We start from the raw sequence: 27,877 nt of genomic DNA on the forward strand, positions 1-27,877 counted from the left end.
TCAGATAATTCTTCAGAACAGCATGGGTGAGGGACAAATTAAGGAGGATGCTCTTGTAGCTGGAGGAGCTCGGTTCGTCCAGGCGGCCAGGAAGACTTTCAAATGCACCTTTCCTGTGGTGATCCGGTGGGAAGACAGGCGATGAAGAAATCAAAAGCCATATTCGCAGTCATATCCTCTGTGAGTCTTGTGTCACAGCATAATTCGCGGGCAAATAATCACCCATCAATTACCCACCTCAAGGGCCCTTCTAGAAGTGACAGTCTATTATCAAATACTAAACATAGGTGAGGAACTACGATCTATCTGGCCACAATCATGTGACCTATTGGGGAGGGGAGGAGGATTTTCCTACCCCGTTATTATTTTTGAAATGGACACAACTTGTTCCGTGTAACACCGACTTAGTTGGACACCGCTCGCCATATTCATTCCATCCTCTTTCATTCGAGAGCTCTGGGAGAGCATTGAAGGCTCAAACTAATGCAGGGCAGGTATACTATTTGGGTTTTTGCAAGTCACTGAACCGCCGAGAGTTGGAAGGCTTTCATATATTACGAGACCCACCGCGACACGATGAAAAACATGAAAAACCCCACACACACTTAGAAGAAAGTCCCACGATAACGTAAGCCTAGACCTTTCGATTATTATGAGCATTGAAGTGCGTGAAACACATGGCTCGTCTATTCGGTTTCGACCAAGGAGTTTATATTAACAAGCTTTCTACTGTTATCGTCCGAATATGGGGTATGTACCTCAGCTTTAACCTATTCACTGTTGCAGGTACCCGAACCTGCTCAACGAGTCGCTAACCACGGGAGATATGGGAACATTCAGTTGAAACAGAAATGTACATACCTTCGGATCAGTGCACACAAGATATCCAAACAATTTAACCCTAATTGCCTTCTGCCAGGTGGTATGTAGCCGCCTCTGCATCGGAAACAGGTGCATATGCTGGTGATTTGAAGATGAGGCAACAAACACCAAATATATCCTGTTGAAGAACGTCTAGCCAAACCAATATGATACTATGGAGAACATCAGCTCCGGCACCATGATTTAGTCGATTTCAGGACTTGTATTACCCGCCAGCTTCGTAATATAATTTGATTCGCAAACCCATTTCTCGAGTTTTAGATTATCAGGATATCCTGTCCCGATGCGTGCTACGGAAAGTGGGCAATCGCCGCAGTTACCGACTTTATAAAAATTGAATGGTGCTGGCGTCTGAACCGTTGTAAGGGTTAAAACTACTCGTTAACGAAGATGAGTAGCAACTAGCTGCGATGTTGCCTCGAGGAATTCTGGAATTTCTGTGTAAAGTTTCGTTTAAACTACTATTAGAGATGTAGATTTCAAAGCGATGGGGGTTCGATGTAGACTATGAATTTTGAGTTGGTCCCTGCGCTAATTATATGAAATTCGAGTGACTAGTGATTGTGAGATTATCTCCCAGCCTTTTGGGATGATCGTTTTCTTTTTCTTTGACCTAACAAGGGACCCATCAAGCAAACGGATTGACTTAAAGTTGCATATTCTCAGAACTTCTATGACGTGCTCAGGATGCTCTCAAGATTTAGCGGGAAATGTTACACCTCGGTATTGTACCTCGTGATCTCGAGTCTATTTAGCCTCTAGTGGTATGGCTGTTGGTTACAGCTGTTATACGTTTAAGTCTAAATGATAACCTATTCGCGTATATCGGCAAAACATAGTTTGAAGAAAGTTTGAGGCGGGTGGGTGTTTGGCAGCTACGAGAAGAATTTAATCTTGAGTAAATTAGACATTTATCTACTCTGATGAAGGTTTAAATGTTCTTACTTATCTTAATCATAATTCAAGTCGGCAAAATAGTCAAGAGGTTCTGCCACTTTTTGTCCTTAGCGTAGCATACTATCCCCCCCCTGATTAAAGGTAATACGGTGGGTAATGTGGATTTTTTTGGACGAGTAGAACTTTCCGGTTCAAAGGCGGTTTAGGTGGCAAAGATAAAAATTTGTCCTAAATTTCACATATCGAGGCCAACCGACCAGTCAATGGCTGCGCCTGCACAATCCCACTGAATAGCCTCTATTCAGGGGGTGGGATATGTAGAAAGGGGGTTGAATCTTCTTAACCGATCCAATTGGAACGTAGCGAATTGCGGGCCGGAAGGTGGGTCTCTGAGCACAACGACATAAAGGTGGGGTAATAGGGCTGTGGTGACACGTGGGTGGCTGTCTTTACGAGAAGGCTGCTTGGCTCGAGATAATGATGCCGTATAAAGATATAGTGATGTTTTTTTTGAGGAGTTCATGCCTGTGGTTCGTGTTGGAGATGTCTTAAGAACGGTTCCGAATATCTTCCTTTACTCTTAAGACAGCAAATGATCATCATAATGTAAACCTAGCTGCTATGCCTACGTAGCCATGACCTTCGTTGCTGAGAATCAAAAGTACAGGATGGATTTGATCCTCTCCTTAATTGTGTCGTTCCTCCAAAGATCGTGTTTCTGGTAGATATATCTTCAATCCCAGAGAGCAAGCTGCATTAGAAGTCGAAGCACGAAGTTCATCTGTTTACTACAAATTATCATGTAATATAAGACCAAGAAGTAGCACTCGTATACCTCAGATTTGAGTGCTAGGAAACACAAACGAGTGAAACAAAGCCGCCCGACTTTATTCAGAGTCTTACTAATTATTTGTTACTACCCAATACCTCACTCGATAAATTAAACCTGTACTCGCTTTTACTCTCTGCCGCTTTCGACAGATAGCCGCAGCCGATGGACACCTACTTCCTGATTGACGATGTGTGCGACTTCGCCAGCTATTCGCTTGCTTCTCGTCACTATAACTACGTCCATCTGGTGTAAAGTGCTGCCGCAGAATCAGATTCCGAAGCGCCTGTTCATGTCATCCAACCGCCCACAAGCAGGGACGGACCATGGGCTGTACCAAAATTCGAGTTCGACAGTCTTCTCAATAACCAGCCCAATGCGATCGGGATATTTCCTGTCGCTGGTCCGAATATCTCAGCGCCGTTTTCGACCTCCAGCAACATCGACGGCTGGTTTTGGTCTATCTCTGTGGCAGCTGACATACCTATCCAGAATTCGACCAGAGCGAAGTCAATTTACACGGGAGGAAAGTTTACATTCATCGGACCCTCGTCTCTACTCTCGTCCTCGTCCCCTACTCGAAATCTCTCCGTCAATGCAGATTGGAAGATTTGTCTATACAGCTGGGACTTGTGGTTCGGGAAGGTCCCATACCCTTCTAATCTACGTAATGACGACGGAACATGCCCGAGCGTCTTAAGTAGTCAGTGCATCACAGACATAAAGAACGCTGTCCAGTCGAACTTTGGCAAGTGTTTATGTTCGGTCGCAAGGGACATCCCCTTGTGTATCACACTCGGCAACAGTGGTACACTGTGGAGAAACATTACCTATTATGCTAGCCCTTAGACGCCGCAGATATCCGAAAGTGGAAGGGAGATAAAGTAGAGAGGTGGGTATATGATGATGACAGGGCATATAACTACATTGGAAGTTTGGCTTGGCCGGTGATGGCGAGCTTTCATAGTGGCAGCCAGACTGTGGCTACAACAGTGACATGTGCGCGGGCGAAAGATGCGGTAAATGGAAGCACAGCGCCCACAGGAGAGGGCCTTCAGAACGAAGTTCATAATGATGCGGGCGGCGATGTAGGGAGCTCGGATGCTTGTCGTCCAAGCAGCATCTGGGTCTTTGTTTTGTCATGGCTCCTTATGATTGTAGGCTTGTTGCTTTTTCAGTTTGCCAGCCTTCTCTAAAAGAACCAGCTATCTACAGAAGATCTCGAACTTTAGGCCAGTCCATTCTGAGATATAAACTTATCCTCAGGTGAGATGCATTCACAAACCCCATGTGCTTGACGGCTTGACGCCCTACTTCCATTAACCGAGCATTCCGGTTGAGAGACTAATCGTCAACCGCACAAGATAGAGAACAAAAATCATATATGTAGGATGGCCAAGTCAACATAAGCTAGCAAAATTGAATGTCGTGTGATTGCGCTATGATCAAGTGATTGAAAAACAGACCACAAGCCACAACTACTCGGCAGATCACTGTGCACCTAAATGAAAGATGGTATGAAAGAGCAAAAGTACGACAAATGTGACTGTAGAAAATCTGATATTGTGCCTGTAAAAGGAACAGCGATGAACATGGCACGGCACATGGTACGGCCGAGTTTTCTTTGACATGGCTGTCTCGGTAAAAACTCTTTACTCCACCGCAACACACCTGAAGACACTGCTCTGCTTCACAGATGACGTTACGTTAGCTTTCCGGGGGCCGCGGAGTCCATCTATACTCTCATTGAACGAGGCTTTGGAGATGGACTTCGCATCAAATTTCGTTTCGTTCCTTGACTCGTTTAGCGCCAATGACATACGAAAGGGAGGCTACTTGACTCACACTATCTCAGTACGCTCGAGAGTTACGTTCTCTCGAGGTGTTGTTGGCCATTTGACAGCATTCCAGCGGGTTTTCACCCGTCGGTGTTGTTGAGAAAGATGACGGCCTGGACGCGAAGCACGAAATGGTCGTGATATGGTCCGTGCACTTTCCAGTATCTGAAGAATATTGTAAATGGGCCAGTGGACTATGCTTACCTAGGGATATAACCTGTGATCTCTCAGATTTCTGGAATTCTCAGAGCACAATGTTGTCAACCACGCAGAGCAAGCGTAATGGTAAACTGGCCCGAGGACTTTAGAGAAATGAATTGAGTGTAACGTCGTGTTCAGCTGCGCCTCCCCCTTATCCAAAAACCCGAATCTACAACTTCGAGCAGTCGACTCCATCCAACGCACCTTATGCTGATTTGTCCAAACCACAATTCGAAGCCATTGTTCCCAACTCATAGTCCTACCATATACTCCACGCGGTCCAAACAACACTCAACCCATACCACTGGCAATACTTAATTGAAGGGGCGAGCATTCGGAGCAGGTTGTTGGACGTCTTGGCCAGATCTCAAGGAGGAGAATGATACAAGATCAGTACATCGGCGTTATTCTTGCAGTCTGTTCATCCGTGGCGATTGGTTCGAGCTATGTCATTACGAAGATCGGACTAAGAGACGCCGAGAAGCGTCACGGCTTCAAAGGAGATGGGTTCGAATATTTTAGGAATCCAACATGGTGGACCGGCATGAGTCTTCTAGTTGTGGGAGAGCTGTTCAATTTTGCGGCCTACGCGTTTGCACCCGCCGTCTTGGTTACACCTCTTGGTGCTCTGAGTGTACTCACAGGAACGGTATTGGGTGCTTATTTCCTCAAAGAGCGCCTGGGGGTTTTAGGCAAGCTTGGATGTGCCCTTTCATTGCTTGGGTCGGTCCTCATTGTAGCCAATGCCCCTCCGGATAAGGAAATTGATACTGTCGATGAAATCCTGAACTACGCTACGCAACCTGGTGAGCTTGGGTTTTGAATATCCGGTGTAGTCGCACACTAGCTGATGATCTGCTAGGTTTCCTGTTCTTTTGCGCCGTGACTGCTGTGTACTCCGTGTGGATGATTTATTATGTCTGCCCGACACGGGGAAAGGAAAACCCAATTTACTATCTTTCCATATGTGCTGGAACAGGAGCCGTATCAGTCATGGCACTAAAAGCATTTGGCATTGCTGTGAAGTTGACCTTTGCTGGTGCAAATCAATTTACTCACCTGTCGACATGGATTTTCGCCATCGTTGCTGGCGCCTGTATTGCAGTTCAGATGAACTATTTCAACAAGGCGTTAAGCACGTTTCCTCAGTCTCTGTGGGCTACTCCCTTTGGCCATAGCTTGTCACACGATGCTAATACAATACCCAGTGTCAGCCCTATATACTATGTCACATTTACTACTGCGGTCCTAACGGCATCTTTCGTTCTTTTCCAAGGATTTAACATCACGGACACGACAAAGACACTGTCCTTATTGTGCGGTTTTGTCACTATTTTCTCTGGAGTTTATCTTCTCAACTTTCCCGACAGTAACTCAAGTGGTCATACTAGACTAGGTGATAGGGACGAGTCAGGATCGACGCGGTCTAGCGAGGAAACGCAGTACGATCGAGCAATCTATACCGCAGGGCCCGATGGACACGAGCTTCATAGGTACGATTCTGGAAATGATGGCGAGGCACAAGTTCTGGGCCGCTGAGCTCTTTGAAGCCCTTGTCCGGCAAGCACGAACAGATCGGGGGCCGGCATATGGAAAAATTCTCCGGACTCGTACCAAGCCACAAGGTCGATGGCGGAGGATTACGGTATCTTACCACCGATACTAAGACTCCATACGAGCCCCAGAGAGGACGCCATGAGACGATGTGTATCTAAAATGCATACAAAATTCCAACGAGACCAGCTAGATCTACGCAATTGGAGGGTTATGAAACCTCGAGAAGTCCAACACACTTTCGTAGAAACCATCTTAGTACTGTGCCAGTGAAACACAAGCAAGTTTCCTGATTAGTGTAGCGAATCAGACAAGCGAGAGCTCCATGTACATCTATATATTGTGGGCGGAAAAAATTGCACTCGAAAACACACGGCTTGCATTAACGCTATCCGCGTCTATGGTTTTGCTTAGAGGAAATTTCCTGAATGGAAGGTCCATCACTACATCAACAGCCGGACTTGGCAGTGAAGACATGTTCGAGATTAATTGACTATACGAATATGTGCTAAGTCCTAAGCCTATAGAGGTCTTGCTATCTTGAGCGTATTCAGAGAGACTCGCCGGTCCTGTGTTCAATCCCTACTAATTGAAGGCCTCTTCAAGATGAATGATTTAATGGAATGTAAAATCAGCGAAAATTCTAGATACACCAGCGCCTGCAGCCGTTAGCTACTGATCACCCCCACGTCACAATATTGCCCAGAGCCGAGCAGGATCATTCAGAAGGCAGAATATCAATGATACAACAGTAGAAACTCGTCTGGATATTATGGATAGGGCGGCCACATCGCGTCGAATTCATTATTAAAGACTAAATTACTTGGAGTACTTATGCCGTGAAGGTGAATGCCATTAACAGCCGAATTAATAAATCCATGTTATTGTAGGGCTTATCAGTCCTCTCGATTGTCCGGATTTATTGGAATGAGGAATGTACGATTTACCTCGGAGGGACAAGGTACTCGCCCTAGTTTACCTGATATCTAAAAGCTTGGGAGGTTTAACCTTACGCCGGCATGCGTTGCTGCTCGTTCAAATTGCGAGCCGGTACCTTGTTTTTTTGGATCGAAATAATAAATACCCCAATAGTCCTATCCTTCTGGTGCCGGTGGTTGGAAAGATGCAGTTCTACCAGCAAGCGAAATGCCCAGGTGCCCGGTGGGTTTTGGCAGGGGGAGGCTAATATGATTGGCTAGAAGGCACCTTCAAAGTGGGTCTCAGAATCCCATGCCAGGACATCTCCATCTCCCAGCCACCTGCACCTGCATCGTCCCGCTTCCTATTTCGTCCTCTTTCAACAACTCGACAACTCAACTCCGATAATCTTTTTGTTTGTTCATTGGATTTCTATTGCGAGCTATTCATGCCGTTCTTCACATGAAGAAGCTTCACTTTCAATCCTTCCAGCATCATCTTTTCCCTTGTAACATTATATCCATCTCATCTTTCTAATTCCGTTTCACGTTGGATCCTGCACCGTTTTCCTACGCATCCGATCTGTTGCAAGGTTGAATAAGACGATAGTTGGCGCAAATACTCGACGTTGATCTGATGGCACCTACGACATAGACCGATCCCCGAGGACAATGAATTCCATGTTTTCAGGTGTGTTGATTTTTATCTTGCTTTCCATTCCCATTCATGGTTACTTGCTAACAACAGGAAGCTGGCAAAGAATTCTCGACATCCGCCAACACCTTAATTCCAGAATCTAAAATTATTTCGCTGAACACTGAAGAGCAACAACAAAACCTCTTGAAGAAGCCTGGAATTCGCAATGGCTCTGGAACTCTTGATACCGATAATCTCGATCCCAATTTCGATGGTCACGTGTCAGAAGACGACTCAGACAGCCGGAATGACAAAGGTTCGACAGAAGAGAGTCGCATCGACTCTCAGCATAGTTCTGTAACATCGATAGAGACACATTACCACTATTCAAAGATGAAACCGGCGAGCTCAGCGAATAGTCAAAGTGAATATTCACTCAACATAGCACCAGGACTATCAAGTTTCATTCATCCGAAATCGAGTTATACTGGATTTGAGCCTCCTTTTCCAATATCTTCTGAGCAAGATGCTGTGAAAGACTTGAAGGCTGAATTTAAACGGCAAGAACTGAACTCCAAGAAAGAAACTGATTTTCCACCCCACGGAAAGCATACCGAAGATATCGAATTTGACTTGTCAAGTTTCTCGATCTACGTGTCTAATAATGTTAACAAATACCAACCGTTGAAGCTTGAGGGGTTGCAACACCACTACGCGAGAAGGGGGAAGGCAAACTTCTTGTTTGACGGTATCTTGAGTGTAGGCAATGTACGTAGGTATGTTCAAGGCGTACCCTTCATGGAGGTGCCGGTGGGAAACTACGGAAAAGAAGAGCACTCTGTCATCAGTATATGGATCAGGTCTACACACAACAGAAATTCTCCATGCTACTATCGACTTAAGGAACCGGCGCCAGAGTACGAGCGCTACCACCTCGGGTTTACCTGGATAGCAAACCTGGCTAAACATTTTGTTGATTTCTGCCATTCTTGTGGGCCAATGGCAGTCACTACATCTAAGTTTCGGCAAGAGTTTGCTCAATGGATATGGGGCCAACACAAGGTTTCCAGCGAGTTTCAGGAGTGGTTCAACGGATATGGTAGTCGCAACTTTTTGCCGGCAGTCGCTGCCAACATCGTCTTCTTGAATAAAGAATGTTACGGTATGGATGATGAGCTCCGGTCTCAGCCTATCTTCTCAGAGCTTCTGACTATGGATGCAGTACCCAAGCAGAAAATCGAAGAAGTCAAGACCATCGTTACGCCATACATTTACAATCTTTTCAGTCATCTCAGGTTTGGGTCTTTTCTCAAGCCTGTTGAGCCGATAACTGTCTCTGAAATTCCTTTTCCTACTGTGTCTAGGGTTTCGAATACCGCCCGCTCCGATACCGCCCAATCATTGTTCCGTGGCGAACATGCGAGAGGCATTCGTGTCGGCGATGTAATATCTCTCCTCACGGATGATGCTGCGGTGGGTTCTGTCTGGAAAGCGGAACCTAGTCGACATCGTGACATCGAACATTGCTGGTATGCTTACATTTTAGCAGTGTATACGGAAGAAAGTGAGGAACCTGAGTTCGAAGTGTTATGGTTGTACCAATCATCAGACACCTCGTGTGTTAAGATGAAGTATCCATATCCTAACGAGCTGTTTATGTCGAATCACTGTAATTGTGGAAAGAAGCGTGAACGAATTCGACATAGTGAAGTTCTTAGTATCGAGGATGTTCTTTGGCACTCCGCGCCTCCTAAAGATGACAAGCAGCTATTCGTTCGCCAGACCTGGATGGATCAAGAGCGATTCGTGACGCTTCAGGAACACCACAAGGGATGCTTACATCATCCTCACTCACTATCTCCCAGAAGTTGTTCAATATTGAAGGACTTCCCTATCGGGCAGACTGTCTTAGTCGTTGCACCAAAAACGACAATGCTTGACCCTTTCGAGGTCGTGAAATACACGAATTCGGAAGATGGTCGAAGTAAAGTTGTTTTGCGACGGCTACTACGCCGTCAACAGTTTGATTTGTCAGGACGCCCAAATGAGCTTATCTACACAGAAAAAACGGAGACTGTCCCAACTTCTAGACTACAGCTTAAATGTTTAGTTCGATACTACTCTGAGGACGATGTTGTATTGAAGCGTATCCCGGCGCCCTATTGTCGAGACGGAAGCGGCAACGCTTTTTACATATGTACAAGACTAGTAGAAGTTGAGGGACAGAACACCTTGGTACCGATCCTAGAGCATCTCCCTCCTTCGCTACTTCAAGGATTTAATCCTCTAGGCGAATCAAATTCCAAGCAACTCCGGGGGTTAGATATTTATTGCGGAGGTGGAAATTTTGGAAGAGGGCTAGAAGAAGGTGGCGCGGTGTGTAATGAATGGGCCGTTGACATATACGACGCTGCTATACACACATATCGTGCGAATCGCAAGAGATCCGACTCTAACGGCACTAAAATGTTTTACGGTTCCGTGAATGACCTATTGGTTCAGGCAATGGCAGGTAACCCGAAAGGATGTGATTTGATACCTACACCAAGCGAAGTAGATTTCATTTCTGCTGGTAGCCCTTGCCAAGGATTCAGCAACTTAAACTCTAACAAAGATAATGCGAAGGGGCTTGCGAATCAGTCACTGCTCGCATCGGTTGCGGCATATGTAGACTTTTATCGTCCCAAATATGGCATTCTAGAAAACGTGCTTAATATGTCGCAAAAGGGTAAAGGCCGAGATGATGATCCGCTATCGCAATTGATCTGCGCTATTGTCGGCATGGGCTATCAACTCCAGGTTTTTGTCTTAGATGCGTGGAGCTGCGGAAGTCCACAGTCGCGAAGTCGTATCTTTGTGTCATTTGCCGCTCCTGGGCTTGAACCCATACGACATCCAGAATTATCACACTCTCATCCACCAGGGCAAAAAAACTTTGCGCTCGGTTTGCTTTCAAATGGGAAAGCTTTTGGCGAGCGTAGGATGGGCCTCACGCCGTTCCGATATGTAAATATTGGAGATGCAACATCACATCTTCCTGCTATTGATGACGCTTCGACACTACAGTGTACCAAATATCCATATCACGTCGTTGCCGGTAGCGTCACTTCGATAAGCAAACAGCAAATATCCTCTATTCCAACATATCCTCGGGGGATGAATTTCGCTCAAACATGGCGTGATGGCAAGGGGGTAATGACTAGGCAAGAAAGACTGCTATTTCCTTCCGAAAATGGTGAAAAGAGACAAAATGTTTTGCCCAAATCCAGGGCATGGGGTCGTATCAATCCGAAAGACTTGATGCCGACTGTCATAGTTTCCACTAGAGCTGAAGATTCGCGGATGGGCCGCTGTCTACATTGGAATCAGCACAGGACCATGACTGTTGCTGAAGCTCAGATTGCCCAAGGATTCCCAGAAGACGAAGTGCTTGTCGGAACTCCAACGGACTGGTGGAAGCTGTTAGGAAATAGTGTCTGCCGTACGGTGTCACTAGCTCTCGGTCTTTCACTTCGCGAAGCTTGGCTAACAAATCTATCCCATGAGTTTGATGACCATTCAGAAAATTTACTGCCATTGCGTGTACAAAACTGCGTTCGAAAGTCGATCAAAACCGGCGATGCATTGAACGAAAGTGCTGCCCAAGCCGTAGGCCGCTCTCCAGATAGCCTCAAGCTTACTCAAACGCTGGCCCCACCGATACTTCCAGGAAGACCTCCGCAAAAGACTAAGTTCCCGAGAATGAGTTTCCGGCATCAACTTGGGACCGATCCACAAACAAGGGATCATCCAACCAAGGCAATAGTCGAAGATGCCAGGGCATATGCACTTATTCCTGGTAGCGACGACGAGTATGGATTGACTAGCTTGCATCCATTGTCTACGTTACGCTCACCTTCGCAAAATCTTGTAGACCGATCGGTTCTGAGTCGTACCAATGGGATGTCTGGGAAACCTATTCAGGTAGCTAAGTCGGAATTGAACCCAGTCAAAAAGCGTAAGACAACCGTAGAAGTTGTCGTTGATCTCTCCTCTTCAGATGATGGGGGTAAACCAAAAAAGAAACGTGGCCTAGGGGAACAAAGACTGCAAACAAAAGAGCCGACCTTCACGAGCACATATATCCCCGTGAATAACAGTAGTTTCTCGGTATATGAGAACACAAGTCGGTTTTTGAATGGTGTAAGAGCGACGCAGGGGTACCGAGAGAGATAGGAATTCCAGTGCGATGGCATTCATGTTCATCTTAAATAGCATGTGGCTTTAGCGGGTTTTACTGTTAGGAGCATTACTAGAAATTTTGTGAGCGAAGAGGCGTAAGGACGATTTAGAGATAGGCGTTGAGGGGCTGGAAGCGCCCTTCAGATTCATACGAATTAGATCAAGCTGGATTCGGTGGGGACGAGATACCACTGTACTCCGTCACAAATTTATAACAAGATCCACGGATTCAGATTCAGAGCAATGGGAAGTCTCTTAGCAGAGACCGTAAGACGAAACTAAGTTCTAATTTGCAGTCTATGTCCCATTCGATTCAAATTCCTACATCCAGCGAATTTCTTCTTGAGATTCGAGACCTATAAGGTACATACCCGCGTGTACAAGTTTCTTGACGCCGGTACTTACGACTTTAGTATCACTGACTCTCGGTACGAGGAGATTTGTTGCATCTCGTTTCCTATTACTGCCGCGGACTGACATCTTTTCTGTCTGCCTTGTACGATCAGGAGTCTTTGGCTGCTGGCACCCGAGTGACAACACGGGATGTCGTACGATTTGGTACGCAGGTCCTTTTGTTTTTGGAAGCGGGAGATTTGGGTCTTGAGGTTGAATGTCATGAATCCGGCACTTTGGAGAGGCGGTTGTTTAGTCTTTGATTGATGCTACAACTATCTCTATATAATTTGACCCTAAACATTAGTCATATGAGTACCCTCCAATTATACTTACTCTACACATATATTCCCCCCTTCACCCCGCAATATCCCAATCTCCCAGCCTTTCCTCCAAATGTTACTCTCATAGGCTCATCTCCAACACAGCACCGACACACCCAAATGCCCGATCGTCAACCCCACAAAGCTTGACCTGCAATAACGACGTGCGGTCGATCCTTGGCAGGGGTCTAGTTTTGTCACCCTCCTCCCGTCAATTGGATGCCCACTAAGATTGCGTTGGCTTATCTTCAGTGAAAGAGACATACTCGAAAGAGCAGAATGTGACTTGTTTGGAAACTTGCATTTCATGCACGCGATCGGATGGTGGGTGCTGAGCGATGTGTGGTGGATAGGCGCAGTGTGTGGTGAGCTGACGGGATGGTGTAACTCGTTTCTGGGGATACAGGACGGAGTTTTGTGGAAGGCTCTGTACGAAGCAGGAAAGATCAGGGGAGGGGAGAACAATTGCTCTCCTTACCGAATATATAGGTCAAATATAAATTGGCAGCGTATTGAATAACCCTTGCTTGAGATGCTCACCCCATTGTCCTTATTCCATCACATACATCACCCCTCATCTAAAGAGCTGCATGAAGCATATCGCCAGCTGCTATCTCTCACCACTTGCACCTCTAGAATCTTGACTAAAGGCCTGTTGTTGAGTTAGTAACCAATACAAGCTTCTACAGCTATCATCAGCCCAGACAAACAGCTTACAATCATGGTGTCCTTTGCGTTCACCCTGTCTATAACACGGCGTTCGCATCCAAATACCTCACATCCTCCGCCATATTTCGAAACCACGCAACAGACAGAACGATATTTCAAGCTGAAGAAAACATATACTACACCACCACAGACCAACCCTGCTACACCAAAACATAAACCACAAAGACGAGGTTCAGGTTGCCCTCCTTTACCGACGTCCACTTCATCATCAAGCAGCCAGACTGCTTTGATTCCCTCATTCAAACACCAGCTATCCGTAAGACCACGACTCAAGATGAGTGACGCTAGTCAAAATGACATGGGAACCGTCGAGAGGAGAATGAGTTACGGAAGAGGTGGAGCTGGGAATATTCGTTCGTGCCTCATCTTTCCTACTGGCACACCACTCTCTCACAGCCTACAGCTGCAGCTAACTCACGCTTACAGGACGACAATCTGAAATCCCATTCGGTCAGAGGGTCAAGGCGGATGGCACACCAAGACGTCGATCGAGTGTATTTTCTAGCATGAGCTCGAGCCATGATGGTAAGAGAAGATTCTCATGGTTTGGGTTGAGGAAAGGCGGAGTGGAAGAGGCGAGGTTTGTGGAGGTCGATTTGATTGAGAGGGAATGAGGGCAGAATGACACGATGATGACTGAAGGTAAACATGTATGATTGTAATTTGGAACGGACGTAATTTGGAGGAAGGCTAAAAGTAGAGTTGAGGATTTAGGTACCAAATATCTAGTGGATATCTCATGGTTATGCTACCATACCAGGTGCAATGACATTACTTCTTGCTCATGATCGGGGTATGTTATTGGATGTACACATCATCATTGGAACCCAACAAATATGTATCATCTGGTTCTTTATACGAGCCAAGAGAAATTTGAAGCAATCTGGAAGCGTGAAAGCATGCTATTCAGGCAGATACTGGCAAAAATATCTATCCAAGCCGAGTCTACAGAGCGTATTGAGCTTTCTCTCCACAAATACATGTAAAGGTACATGTAGATAAAGGAGCGGCGTTTGCCATCAAGCACCGCGAAGTCGTTCTTAGTTCCCTTACTCCCCGGCGGCGATTGCACTCGCATGTTTCTTCCTCCAAGCATTTAAGTACTTTGTCGTAAATCTTGGCATCTGAGACCAGATCCTCTGAATGACAGGCCCCCTTTCACCTTCTTGAACCTGCCGAGCGAGTCTCAAAACCTCCTCAACAATAGCGAGCGTCTCTTCATTTACTGGGACGGCGGAATCATTCATATCGTATAGCGTAGCCGTCATTGCTCGAAAATCCTCGTGGCGAAGTAGGTAGATTCGGAGGATTTCGTTGTACAGAGATGGACTTGCTCCGAGGACATGGGAGATGGCGCCGAGAGACTTGATTTTGGGTAGGACCGAAAGCGCGAGTGGAGATGGCTTGACAAAGTCGCGATCCAAGAGTCTGATTCCAAGGAGAAGGTATGATGGGTATAAAGGTCCATAAAACGTCAAAGCTGGTATTTCATAGCCGGTGGTAGAGTCTAGGACGTTATCCAGGTTGGAGCTTACTAGCCCCTTTGCTACCTCGTCAGCATCTGTTGTTGGCAACATAGATGACACAGATGACTCTTGCCTTTTCTCTTGATTATCAGACCCTAGTTTCTCGCCTGTGGTGGATGGTACCTTGGAATTCTGCATCTGCTGCTTCTCCTTTTTTGACACCCGCTTGCCCTTTGGTTTGGAATCGTGCGTCGAGGACTTTTCTGCTAAACCAAGTCTCGGAATCATGGAAAAAACTTCCTTGTTCATGACCTCCCATAGCTCGACGTCCGTCACAGCTTCTCTCATGAGTTTCTCTACTCGTTGACGCTCCGGGTCTCGCAGAGACTCGAGCTCATCAATCTGAAGTTCAGGCTGCGGCGGTTCAGACTCGATGGACTCCCCTTCGTCAGACTCGCCATCGTCAGTCAAGCCTATAGCTTTAGCGACTGCAGGTCTCAAAGCTTCAGGCCAACGACTGACCATGCTTTCCTTTTCTTCCTTATTCCGATCACTGACTGCAAGAGCGTCATTCAACATGTCGCCCAGGTTGACTTTGGCATGACCTCTTAGTGATAACACGTTGGGATCGGGACTCGTCGAGGCTTTCTGGTTCCAGCACATTTCGTTAAAAATATTCTGAAAAGCTCTGTGCTCGCTATCGGTTATAGTCGATTCCCGCGGTCCTCGCAAGTTCATTGAGCCTGCGCCCACCATTTGATCATCCGTAACCATCCCCTCTGCATCATCTATGAAACTGGAATCCGGAAATGGCTCGTCCTCTGGCTCACCAAAGTCATCAAGCTTCGAACTGGACGTAGGTCGCATAGACCATCGTTTTTGCCTTGATCCACGACCGGTACTCTCATCCGTCTCAAATGGAATTTCATCTTCACTTCGCGCACTTCCATTTGGCGATCTTCTGCTTTTGTATGCGCGAACCGCAGTAGATGGGAATTGCGATCGACCGTCTCGCGCTTGATAGGTGGATCGAATTGGTAGAGGTGCTGACTGCTTCGCCGAAGTGCTGAAGACCTTTGCGACTGGAGCAACATATGCTGCTTGACTTTTCAAGGAAACGGCGATTGATGGAAGGCTAATCAGACTTCGTGTCTGGTAAAGAAAAGGCATCAAGGTTGTCGAGACAGTGGAAAGAACTGGTCGCGCCTTCACAGCAGCCGTCGAAGCGGCCATTGAGATGGTGAAAATGCTTGCCAGACGAGACTACTGCTACCAAAGACAGAATTGGCGTTACATGCAGATTGAAGAGCATGGAATTCTAGAATGCGGGAATTCTGTTGTTCTGGTGGAAGAATAGAAAGTTTTGAAGCGCACGGCGAGAAAGCGGCAAACGAAACAGTACCGCACCCCCAGCAGGACTGGCACAGACCTCGGAAGCCATGGCTAAGGTTAGTGGTTAGTTAATTAAGCAAGCAAGGGTCGCGTTCTTCAGAATCCCGTTACTTCGCGTGAGGTTCGCGTAAATGACCTCAAGACTGCTTCTACACAACATCTCAAGAAGTATATGCCCAACTTGCGCGCTGTAAAGTCAAGAATACTCAATCATGGCGCGTATTAAAAATGAAGCGACTGAGATGAGCGCCTTCGAGCGGAAGCGGCTCGAGAATATCGCAGCAAATCAAGCCATGATCAAAGATCTGAGTACTACTGCGGAAAAGATGGCACCCAAGCCAGTAGCGAAAACGAAAAAGACCGCGACACCGAGGAAACGTGCTACGCCAATCAAGAGGGAAACACCTATACCTACAAGGACAAGTTCTCGATTAGCTGGAGTTGAGGCGGATAGCGAGACTGCAAAACGAAAAGCCGAAGTGGAACATGAGTTTGCGAAGGAACAGGCCAAGGCGAAGAAGCAGCGCGTCACTGGAGACTTGACGTTTAGTGATATGACAGTGGAAGGAAAGAAGTTTAATAAGGACGAGAATTTCTTGTCCGGGGTCATGAGAGGCGCACAGCCGTATGTGAGGACATTCGACGAGGACGACGTTAAAGAAACGACCGATGAGGACTTGAAAGCCTTAAGAGAAAAGATGAGTGGCCTCGAGTTATATGAGGGCTACGAGCCAAATCGTGAGTGCTGTTCGATGTTCCGGCCAACGCAAGCTAATAGTAGACCGAAGAAATCAAGATTACGCCTGAACGAATATACTCTATGGGCTTCCACCCGTCGCCTGACAAGCCATTGATATTTGCTGGAGATAAGATGGGAAACATGGGCATATTTGATGCTTCACAGACACCGCCAGAAGTAACCGCTGGAGATAATGATGATGAAGAAGAAGACCCGGAGACCCCAGAGCCAGCGATTACTGCGCTGAAGTTGCACACGAGGACTATCACCTCTTTTGTCTTCCCAGACGACGGCAATGCGCTATACTCTTCTTCTTACGACTCGTCGGTGCGCAAGTTTGATCTCCAGAAAGGGGTAGCAGTAGAAGCGTTTGCGCCAGATTCTATGGATGAAGATCTGCCAATATCAAGCATTGCTATTCCCTCGTCCGATCCAAACATTCTATTATTCTCAAGCTTAGACGGCTCATTTGGCCGCCATGATATGAGAACGAAATCGGAAACTGAAATATGGACACTGTCAGATAAGAAAATTGGTGGCTTTTCGATACATCCGCTGAATCCACATCTGGTGGCTACCGCATCCTTGGATCGAACTGTAAAAATTTGGGATTTGAGAAGCATTAAAGGAGAAGGGGAGTCTAAAGCACCCAGCTTGGTAGGGGAGCACGAATCACGTCTGTCTATCTCTCACGCTTCATGGTCCGCAGCAGGGCATGTGGCAACATCTTCATACGACGACACGATAAAGGTCCATTCTTTCCTAGATGCCGGATCCTGGAAAATAGGCCATGAAATAGACGAGAAGGACATGAAGCCAACAGCTACCATCAAACACAACAACCAGACTGGACGCTGGGTGACGATCCTGAAGCCGCAGTGGCAAGCCAGACCCGAAGATGGAATCCAGAAATTCGTTATTGGAAACATGAACCGATTCGTGGATGTGTACAGCGCAGACGGAGAGCAGCTTGCGCAACTTGGTGGCGATGGCATCACTGCAGTGCCGGCCGTTGCTCACTTTCATCCAAATAAAGATTGGGTGGCCGGCGGAACGGCCAGCGGCAAATTGTGCCTTTGGATGTAAAGATCGTGTTTAAGCATGTTTGAGAAGGAGTACTGGTCGATGGGAGGTTTGGTGTTGGTGTTGGACAAGGGGTGTGTTGATACCTGGAAATGGTCTTTTTGATTTTGTGTACAATTATGGCTGGGTAGAGGAATCTGCGCTCGCAACTTATGTCTAGGCAGACAAGCGCATTATGAAGTAAAAGGGCATAAGCATGTTGTCAAGCATGTCTCATGTGCGAAGTCTATCAGATAGGTTGAGCTTGTTAGACACGACAGGGAAATAATAATGTATAAGCTTATTCTCTTACTTTACTCGTTAACCGCCTCAATGTGGTTAGCGATATCTCAGTGACCAACCGCAGCCTACGGTCTTTTTGTATGACTATTGGGGAGCTTAATGATCGATAAGATAATGACAATGACTCCGAACCATAACCAGCTTGCTAGGTACCTAAGGTAGGTAGATTTGATGAGTGATACAGTCACTGATAGTCGGAGCATTTCAGGTTCCTCGCCTCTACAGTAGGCGGTAGGCTGAACAGTGGGGTTAGGAGGGAGCCTTCATGCGGGAACCCTTAGACAACCCGGGGATAGCGACCCCAGCTCCACGGCGGAGCACTTCCTGACCGTCCAGAGCAAGAACAACATCAACACCTGATTGTCCTTCGCTTCATATAAAAACATGTGCTTCCTGTCCTTGCCTTGAGTCCTGACTCGACGAAAAGTATCCGCCCTAAACAGACCAAAAATAGAGCATGTGACGCTCACCACTCGGTCTCCTTTTGTTCTTCGGAAAAATACCTCTTATCGAATCGATAACGATCCGCCGCGAATGTGACGAGTGACGAGTGACCCAGCAGCGAGACCGAAACCTTCCCAGCCAGCACGGCACACCACCGCACGAGCTTTCTGCGTCAGAGCTACTGCGTCCCACGATGGCGTCGGAAGGAGATAATAAGAAAAGGGTGACGCGGAAGTTGACCAAGAAGAGGAAGGAAGGCCATCAAGTCACTATGGAGATCCCAGAACGGTTTCGAGACGGCGACGATGCGGAGGAGGACCATACCACGCTCGCCGGCGGTAATGCCTACATGAACCAGTCAGTCTTTGGCATGATAGCTGCTGCTGGCTCCCAGGTCGATTTCAATGCCAGATTTGATACGCAGTCGAGTGATGAGGAGGAAGACTCGACCGAACAGCCTTCACAGGAATCCACTGGTTCCAATCTCCATGTGGAAAAGACCCGGCAGGACAAGACCGCGAAGCCAGACAAACATAGGAGAAAGTTCTCGGAGAACAGGCTTCTACGGTCGCTTCCACGGCTTGGGACAAAGTCAAAGTCGAAGATCAAGTCATCCTCTCCGCATAGTCCGAGTTCTCCGGCTCACGAGTCTCCTTCCGACCTTGTCACGCCTAGTATACAGCTGCCTCGAACGGCATCGAGAGATGCACCAGTGATGAGTCGAATGTTGAATGCAAAGGCAGAACTTTCTATGCGGCCGAGCTTCGATATGCCAAGATCTGATACCGAGGGGGAAGACAACGGTCAGGTTCGATCTAGTAGTCTTGCCAAAAGATTAATGGAAATATTCAATTTTGACAAGCCTGAAGATGTTATAGAAGGTATTTAGGATTTGCCCAAGATACTCTCAGTGCTAATCATCTGCAGAATACCCCTGTTGGCTTCTGAAGAGCGTCCTACTTCAAGGTTATATGTACATTACAACAAAGCATATATGCTTTTACGCATATTTGCCTAAAAAATCCGTCAGTATCATGTCCAATCATTGCGAGCCTAGCTGACATGCTAGTAGAACGAAGTTGTGAAATCCGGATATCTTTCGAAATCCGGAAAACGAAATCCTAAATACAATAGGTATTGGTTCCGGCTAAAAGGCGATGTTCTTTCATATTACTCGGATCCTTCAGAGCTATATTTCCCAGCTGGCAACATAGACTTACGATACGGCATTACCGCAAATGTGGCAGACAAGTCAAGTGGGAAGGACGCAGCACACTTCACCGTGGTCACCCATCAAAGGGTCTTCAATTTCAAGGCTGACAGCATTCCAAGTGCTAAAGAATGGGTGAAGTCGTTACAGAAGATTATATTCCGTTCTCATAACGATGGAGACAGTGTTAAAATATCGCTTCCGATCGAGAACATCATGGATATTGAAGACAGCCAAATCGTCGACTTTGCTGATACTTGCAAAATCAGAGTGATCGATAATGACGAGACATTCGCGATTGATGAAGTGAGCATATTCTTAACTTGAAGATGGGGATGCTCGCTAACATTTCCGAAGTACTTCTTCTCCTTTTTCAGTTTCGGTAAAGAGGCTTTAAATGTGCTACGTATATTAGTTGAAGACACAACTGCAAAACAGATACCAGAAGACCTATTGAGTCCGGCCTTGCCAAAAGATGAAAGAGCAAGCCCGAGAGGCAGTACGTCTCGAAGATCCTCGGCGAATCTACTGAGAGAGGGCCGCCCTTCCATGACCCTTGCGATACCACCAGAGACACCTGTCTTAGAGGAGAGTGTTCGGGCAACACTATCGCCAATAGGTGTAGTGCAAAGCCCTAGAGCAAGTGTAGATATTAGTAGAGCGAGCTCAGATGCATATCGACGAAGCATGGATCTAACCAAATTTGGTCGCAGGAGTGTTGATTTGAGCAGGATGACTATGGACTCTGGGGGAAGGCGTAGTATGAGTGCAAGTAGACGGAGTTTCAGTCGAAATCGCTTACCTTCTGAAAAGCAAGGATCGTCTGATTCTTATGTTCATTCGCTAGAGGAACATGGGTCCTCAGCAGCAATACCTTCAGCGAGCGACGACACACAGGCATCCGCTAGTCAGATACTTAGAGGAAGCGACGTCTTTCTGTCACCAACCATTCAGCGTTCTTCATCGGCTTCACAGCGCCGCGATGTTGATTCACAACGGAAGGTGCCATTAACGCATTCACCAACTCGCAGCAATACGATGAATAGAAGGCCGCGTCCAGAACACGCCCTAACGACGGGTTCATTAATTGGCCCGTCCAGCCAACAGTCTGACCAGAACGCGTCAGGACCATCACTACAAAACTTGGTCAAGGCTGGTGCATATCCGCTCCAACGTGCAGCTGGCTTCGCCGGTTACCTCAACAGACATTCAAAGCGGATGAGCACACTTCTCGCAACGGAATCCATGGGCTACGTCGAGAAGGTTTCTGGGATGTGGAAAGGAGGAAAGAAACATTACGACGAACCAGAGGGTCTTATAGCGGATGGGGAGCCGCACGTGGAAGGGAACGATGAGCAGGCTGCAATATCTGGCGATAGATTTCGTGACCATTTCGCCCTACCCGAGACCGAAAAACTACAGGCAGCATATTTCGGATACCTCCATCGCGTTTTACCTTTGTACGGTAAGATATACATCAGCGATCGATCCTTCTGTTTCCGAAGTCTCCTACCTGGTACCCGGACCAAATTGATCCTGCCGTTGAAGGACATTGAGAACGTAGATAAGGAGAAGGGATTTCGTTTTGGATATTCGGGACTAGTTGTGGTCATCAGAGGTCACGAGGAAATCTTTTTCGAGTTCAGTCAGCCGGATATTCGGGATGACTGCGCAATCACATTACTTCAGAATCTGGAAGGCATGAAGTTTTTGCAGGAATCTGGACTATTATCGATGGAAGAGAAGGAGAGTGCGCAAAACGCCAGCGCCGAACACAAAGCCTTACAAAAGGCGCGACTTGAGGAGAACCCTAGTCACGAGTTGAAGCTGCCGCAGTCTGCTGAAGAATCCAAAAGCGAGGCGCCACCGATAATGTTTGATGATCCGCGAGCATCGATTCTTAACTTCAAACCAACCGAGTCGCTTCGCATTACCTGTCTAACAATCGGATCCCGCGGTGATGTACAGCCTTACATTGCTCTTTGTAAGGGTCTGATGGCTGAGGGTCACAAGCCGAAAATCGCGACTCATATCGAGTTCAAAGACTGGGTGGAAAGTCACGGGATCGCATTTGAGCCTGTTGCTGGCGATCCTGCGGAGTTAATGAGAATTTGTGTCGAATACGGAATGTTCACATACTCCTTTCTGCGGGAGGCTTCCAGTAAATTCCGAGGCTGGATTGACGGCTTACTGTCAACTTCATGGAAGGCTTGCCAAGGGTCGGATGTTTTGATTGAAAGCCCTAGTGCCATGGCCGGAATTCACATAGCAGAAGCGCTTGAAATTCCGTACTTCCGCGCGTTCACAATGCCCTGGACCAGGACTCGAGCATACCCTCATGCGTTCGCTGTGCCGGAATATAAATTGGGCGGAAGTTACAACTACATGACTTATGTTATGTTTGACAATGTCTTCTGGAAGTCCATCGCTGGGCAGGTCAACAGATGGAGAAAGAACGAACTCGGGTTGCAGTCCACCAGCTTGGAAAAAATGCAACCGAACAAAGTACCTTTCTTGTATAACTTTAGTCCTTCAGTGGTACCTCCACCACTCGACTTTAGTGACTGGATTCGAGTGACAGGTTATTGGTTTCTCGACGAGGGTGGTCAAGATTTCCAGCCAGACAAGGACTTGATGGATTTCATTGCTAAAGCCCGCAGTGACGGGAAGAAGCTGGTCTACATTGGTTTTGGATCCATTGTAGTTCAGGATTCTGCAGCTCTAACCAGAACTGTGGTTGATTCTGTTGTCAAAGCAGATGTTCGATGTATCCTTTCCAAGGGCTGGTCTGATCGGTTGGAGAAGAAAGACGCTAATAAAATCGAAGTCAAATTGCCCGTAGAGATCTACCCGATCAAGCAAGTGCCTCACGATTGGCTCTTCTCACAAATTGATGCTGCCGTACATCATGGAGGGGCAGGCACCACAGGTGCTAGTTTGAGGGCTGGCATTCCAACAATTATTCGACCTTTCTTCGGAGACCAATATTTCTTCGGCTCACGCGTCGAAGATATGGGTGTTGGTATTGCGGTCAAGAAGATTAACGTCAGTGTATTCGCTCGTGCTCTCTGGGAGGCAACAAATAGCGAACGAATGATCATCAAAGCCCGAGTACTGGGTGAGACAATTAGATCGGTATGATCATGAACCCATGACGTAAATGATCTATACTAACAGGCTCAGGAAAACGGAGTGAACACCGCTATTCAATCTATTTATCGGGACATGGAATACGCAAAGTCGTTGATCAAGAGCCGCAAAGGCAAACCGTCCGACGACAACATTGAAGATTCAGAGGAGAGCTGGACATTTATTGGCGACGAGAATGATCCTGAGCTGGTAAAGCGAATACACAACTGGGATAGTGTGGCCCAACTGGGAACATTGAACCGCAAGAACGAGGGCCTTGCCGGGTCCGATGAGTCTGGGAGTAAAACAGATACAGAAATTATGATGGAGAGTACATCGACTTGAACATTTGTATTAGACACAGCGATGGTGTTAAGGGCTTCTGCAACTTTGTGGATCATTTTTCAAGATAATTTGTATATGAGGAGATTTGGGATGCAATTCATGGATGGGACGATATAATGATACCTGGTAATTTGTGTTCATGAAGACGGACTGGCGACATTTCTGGTAAGCGAGACGGTCGAGGTTGATAATTAATGAGAGGTAGACAGGTTATTTTATATCAAGAATAGAACTATAGACTTGTACGTATTAGACTCAATCGAAAGCCGTTTCAATCAGAAGGCGTCGTTGCAAGCAGACACCGGCTAATTATGATGCATTTTGACTGCCGTGATCAGCGCCACCACCGGTTTCTGTCCTACTCTGGGGTTGTTACACCTTCTTTGTACCACTCCGCTTGCGCGGTTTGGAGAGTGGAAGCCATGTGCAGCAGCCGGTCGTCGTCAGCTTCCATCAATATATAGAAACAGAGAATATATTATGTTTGCTTCCCACGTCAGCGTATCACGAAATCACGACTCACTGACTGGCTCAGGGGCTGGACGATGATGACCTTAAGACAATCTTCATGAAACTCGCCTTGCACGTGTTCGACTACCGGAGTATAAGAGGCCATAGATAGCATGGAGTAGTGCTGTAGCATACAATACTATCTAGATATTGTTGTGTCAATAGTCCGCTTGTCCACATTCCCCAAATGTTTCAAGCTGAAAACGGAAGTCGATCACGTGAGCCCGCCATGGATCCCTACCCGCATGCATGCGTGGCCGCTTGAAGCGCCAATGGGATGGCGCAAGCAATGAACTGGGGTTGTCGTACTTAAAGAGGCCTCTTCCTTCGCCTGGTCGCAAAGGAAAAGCCCGCCAGAAGCTCCCGTCTAAACAGAGCCGCCAAAAACGTCACCCAGTCACCCAGCCAGACGCTTGCTGCCTCGTTTTCTAGGCTGCACATCACCACTCCACATCTACCTCGAGACAATACTTGTACCTGTTCGGAATATTATTTGCTTCACACCATTCTCCGATCCCCTGGCTTGCATCACGAAAAGAAGCAAACATCGCCTCAACGCGCCGTGACCTCGCACCAGCAGAATTTACACATTCATTTGCTAACTCGCATCCTCGCGACCCCCATATCAAAGGTGATTACTTCGCGCAAGCAGGGATACTCGGGAAGGAGAGCGAGGTTCAGATGCACTGGTTCTACAACGCTGTACCCCACGCGACGTCTATGCCGGCTTTTCTGAAGCTCGAGTTGAGATTGTACGTCTTCCAGCTGCTTGTAATTGCCGTACTGTGTAATGTTGAAGCTTGCGCCGTGTCTGCCCGCCGCAGCTGGAGGCAACCTAGTCACAGTGTTGCAAAGAAGATGCGCGCAGCACCCTCACGTCCTTCCCAAGGTCCTGGTTGAGTTTTAGATGGATATCTGGCTGACGCGACCCCTTGTAGATCTCGAAATAGCAAAACCCGCATGAGCACAATAGCGCGATAGCTCGAAGGAGGTTACAACGATGGGAAAGCTTTTAAGCCTGGGAACTCACCTGAGGTACCCAATAACAATAACGAAACTGCTGAAGAAGAATGGCGAGGCGGTTCGGAAGGAAACGAGCATTCTGCAGTACAGCTACACATGGCAGAAGGAGGTGGGCGATCCATTCGGCGAGACATGGAAGGAGGATGTCACAACAATCACGGACTGGGATAGTCCTGTGGACGGAAAAATCTCCCGATGGAAGATCAAGGAGGGCATGACCATTCATTCGAGTATCCCGTTCGTTGACGTCGAGGAGGACTGTCCACATTCTGTACAGTTCCATGGCCTTTGTGGCATGTGCGGTAAAGATATGACGGAAACGTCCTGGTCCAGCTCAACCAAAGACACCGATCGCGCGAAAATCAATATGATCCACGATCAAACTGCGCTGAAAGTCAGCCAGGACGAAGCTTCGAAAGCCGAGGAGGAACTACAACGACGACTATTAAAGCACCGCAAACTATCCTTAGTGGTAGATTTAGATCAGACCATCATACATGCCTGCATTGAGCCGACGGTAGGGGAATGGCAGGCCGACAAAAACTCGCCGAATTATGAGGCAGTCAAAGATGTAAGGTCCTTTCAGTTACAAGACGATGGGTCCCGGGGTGTAGCATCTGGCTGCAACTATTATATTAAAATGCGCCCGGGATTGAGGGGATTTTTGGATAAAATCGCCGAGATGTACGAACTGCACGTCTATACAATGGGGACTCGGGCGTACGCGTTAAACATCGCCAAGATTGTCGACCCAGAGAAACGACTATTTGGCGATCGGATCATTAGTCGAGATGAGAACGGCAACATTACACAAAAAAGTCTCCAAAGACTATTTCCTGTTGACCAGAGAATGGTGGTGATAATTGATGATCGATCGGATGTCTGGCCAAAGAACCGATCAAACTTGATCAAAGTGCACCCCTACGATTTCTTTCTTGGGATTGGAGATATCAACTCTAGTTTTCTGCCGAAAAGGGAGGAGCTGCCTAAACTTACTGAAACGCCAAAAAAGAAGCTTGCGAAAGCCATAGATCTAGAGCTGTCAACAGAGACAACGACGGATGAAACATTGGCAGGATCCCCAGAGGCGGTCAAGAAAGACTCGGAAGGCAATAGCGAAGTAGCTACCCCTGTATTGGGTGCTCGTGTAGGCGCATTGGAGCAGCTCGTACGCATGAGCGGCGACCAAGCGTTACTGGAAGAGCAAACCGCCGAGCAGAAGATATTCTTGGAAAAACAGCTGACAGATCGCCCACTACTACACATGCAGGAGCAACTGGAGAAAGAAGAGGCAGCTGAGGAACAAGGTGCAAAAGAGGAGGTTGATGGTGTACCTACAGAACATCCCCATCCGAAGCACAACCTGCTGAAGGACGACGATGTTGAGCTTACGTACTTGGAAAAGCATCTTGCACTAGTACACAAGAGCTTTTATGACGAGTACGATAGCGCGTTAATCAATGCTCAAGGTGGTCGAGTCGCGCAACTCAAACCTGGACATGCGAAAAAAGTTACAATGAAGGACCATGCTGCAGATCTAGCAATTGTTCCTGATGTTGCAAAAGTGATGCCACGAATAAAGTAAGTTCGCGTGCCGGCCCGCTCTGGTCTCCGTTTTTGGTTCCCGCTTACTAAATTTGATAGGTCCCGTACTTTGGAGGGCTGCGTGATTGTCATGTCTGGTCTGGTGCCATTGGGAGTTGATTTGATGAGGTATGTTCTGCCATGCTTTCTATTCCTTGACGTCTATGCGATGCCAGTCTATGGGAGGACACTATTGAAACTTTTACTTACATCTTTGGTGGCAGGTCTGAAATCGCATTGCAAGCCATAAGCTTCGGGGCTATACTCCACACGAAGGTTTCCAGTAAAGTTACACATTTGGTCGCCTCAACAAGCCGTACTCGTACGACAAAAGTAAAGCAAGCTGCGAGGCGCGAAAAGATCAAGATCGTCAATCAGCAATGGCTCTTGAATTCCATGAGCAAATGGCAAAAAGAGGACGAGGAGCCCTACCTTGTGAGTGCGGTGATGTGGTGACTGTGATGACCGTTTCCTAATTTCTGATAGGTACATGTTTCTGATGCCGATCGTAATCGGGGACCAAATGAACCTGGATCAAGTCCACCATCGGAGCCTCATGACACTGATGACAGTGAAATGGATGAAGAGAGTGGAAGTGACGAAGAGACTGCCAGTATACCTGCTAGCCAAGAGGAGATGACAGATCTAGAGAACGTCATGCCCGAAGAATACGAGGAAGGAAAATCTCCTGTAGACAACCTACAAACTTTCGATTGGGGAGGAGTTGATGATGAGCTCGCTGAATTTATGGACGGCGAGTCGGATTCTGACAACGTCAGTGAAACGGGTAGCGAGACTAGCAATAGCAGTCAACGAAGTGCCAAAACAGGAGATAAACGCAAATATTCCTCAAATCAAGACGGTGAGGAAGAAGATAGCGATGAGGAAAGCACGTTGGCTAAGAAGCAACGTATAGCTAACAATCGTACCACTGGGCTCAAGACGGTCAAGACACCAAACAGCGAAGCAAGTAGTCTCCCTACACCAGGCGACACGGTCGACGGAGAGCTTAACAAGAGCTCAAATCAGGAAAACGGAGATGACGGCGATGATGAAGATTTCGACGATGATCTTGAAAGGGAATTAATGGAAGAGTTAGAACGAGGGGAAGCTGAAGAAGAGGCAGAGGAAAGGGCTAATGGAGAAGCCGGTGGTGGTGGCTGACCTCCTTCTGACTCTAACCTATTCATAAGAGTCCTTCCTCTGCTCTTCTCCTATTCTTTAGCGATGCGATTTCGGTGGTTTGGAG

At 47.2% G+C, this 27,877-nt stretch overlaps 7 protein-coding genes across 7 annotated transcripts; 6 read left to right on the plus strand and 1 right to left on the minus strand.

Annotated features, from left to right (window-relative positions):
- Positions 1-5,026: 5,026 nt before the first annotated feature.
- On the plus strand, positions 5,027-6,186 carry GLAREA_04641 (Multidrug resistance efflux transporter EmrE; the record flags this gene model as incomplete). The annotated part of the gene is made up of 2 exons (XM_008087018.1): positions 5,027-5,453; positions 5,510-6,186. 2 exons carry the CDS (start codon positions 5,027-5,029, stop codon positions 6,184-6,186), a joined length of 1,104 nt encoding a protein of 367 aa, XP_008085209.1.
- A 1,604-nt stretch (positions 6,187-7,790) lies between these two features.
- Positions 7,791-11,970, plus strand: GLAREA_04642 (S-adenosyl-L-methionine-dependent methyltransferase; the record flags this gene model as incomplete). The annotated part of the gene is made up of 2 exons (XM_008087019.1): positions 7,791-7,809; positions 7,871-11,970. The coding sequence occupies 2 exons, from the start codon at positions 7,791-7,793 to the stop codon at positions 11,968-11,970; spliced, it is 4,119 nt and encodes a 1,372-aa protein (XP_008085210.1).
- A 1,443-nt stretch (positions 11,971-13,413) lies between these two features.
- GLAREA_04643 (uncharacterized protein) lies at positions 13,414-14,035 on the plus strand (the record flags this gene model as incomplete). The annotated part of the gene is made up of 2 exons (XM_008087020.1): positions 13,414-13,774; positions 13,848-14,035. The coding sequence occupies 2 exons, from the start codon at positions 13,414-13,416 to the stop codon at positions 14,033-14,035; spliced, it is 549 nt and encodes a 182-aa protein (XP_008085211.1).
- A 435-nt stretch (positions 14,036-14,470) lies between these two features.
- GLAREA_04644 (uncharacterized protein) lies at positions 14,471-16,120 on the minus strand (the record flags this gene model as incomplete). The annotated part of the gene is made up of 1 exon (XM_008087021.1): positions 14,471-16,120. The coding sequence occupies one exon, from the start codon at positions 16,118-16,120 to the stop codon at positions 14,471-14,473; it is 1,650 nt and encodes a 549-aa protein (XP_008085212.1).
- Positions 16,121-16,491: 371 nt separating this feature from the next.
- On the plus strand, positions 16,492-18,104 carry GLAREA_04645 (WD40 repeat-like protein; the record flags this gene model as incomplete). Its single annotated transcript, XM_008087022.1, has 2 exons — positions 16,492-17,017; positions 17,068-18,104. 2 exons carry the CDS (start codon positions 16,492-16,494, stop codon positions 18,102-18,104), a joined length of 1,563 nt encoding a protein of 520 aa, XP_008085213.1.
- Positions 18,105-19,020: 916 nt separating this feature from the next.
- On the plus strand, positions 19,021-23,511 carry GLAREA_04646 (UDP-Glycosyltransferase/glycogen phosphorylase; the record flags this gene model as incomplete). The annotated part of the gene is made up of 5 exons (XM_008087023.1): positions 19,021-19,708; positions 19,755-19,852; positions 19,900-20,343; positions 20,395-23,172; positions 23,221-23,511. 5 exons carry the CDS (start codon positions 19,021-19,023, stop codon positions 23,509-23,511), a joined length of 4,299 nt encoding a protein of 1,432 aa, XP_008085214.1.
- A 1,510-nt stretch (positions 23,512-25,021) lies between these two features.
- Positions 25,022-27,792, plus strand: GLAREA_04647 (HAD-like protein; the record flags this gene model as incomplete). Its single annotated transcript, XM_008087024.1, has 4 exons — positions 25,022-26,625; positions 26,689-26,757; positions 26,853-27,063; positions 27,115-27,792. 4 exons carry the CDS (start codon positions 25,022-25,024, stop codon positions 27,790-27,792), a joined length of 2,562 nt encoding a protein of 853 aa, XP_008085215.1.
- Between the last annotated feature and the right edge of the window lie 85 nt (positions 27,793-27,877).

This window comes from Glarea lozoyensis, assembly GCF_000409485.1.
Source record: "Glarea lozoyensis ATCC 20868 chromosome Unknown GLAREA5, whole genome shotgun sequence".
Lineage (NCBI taxonomy): Eukaryota > Fungi > Ascomycota > Leotiomycetes > Helotiales > Helotiaceae > Glarea > Glarea lozoyensis.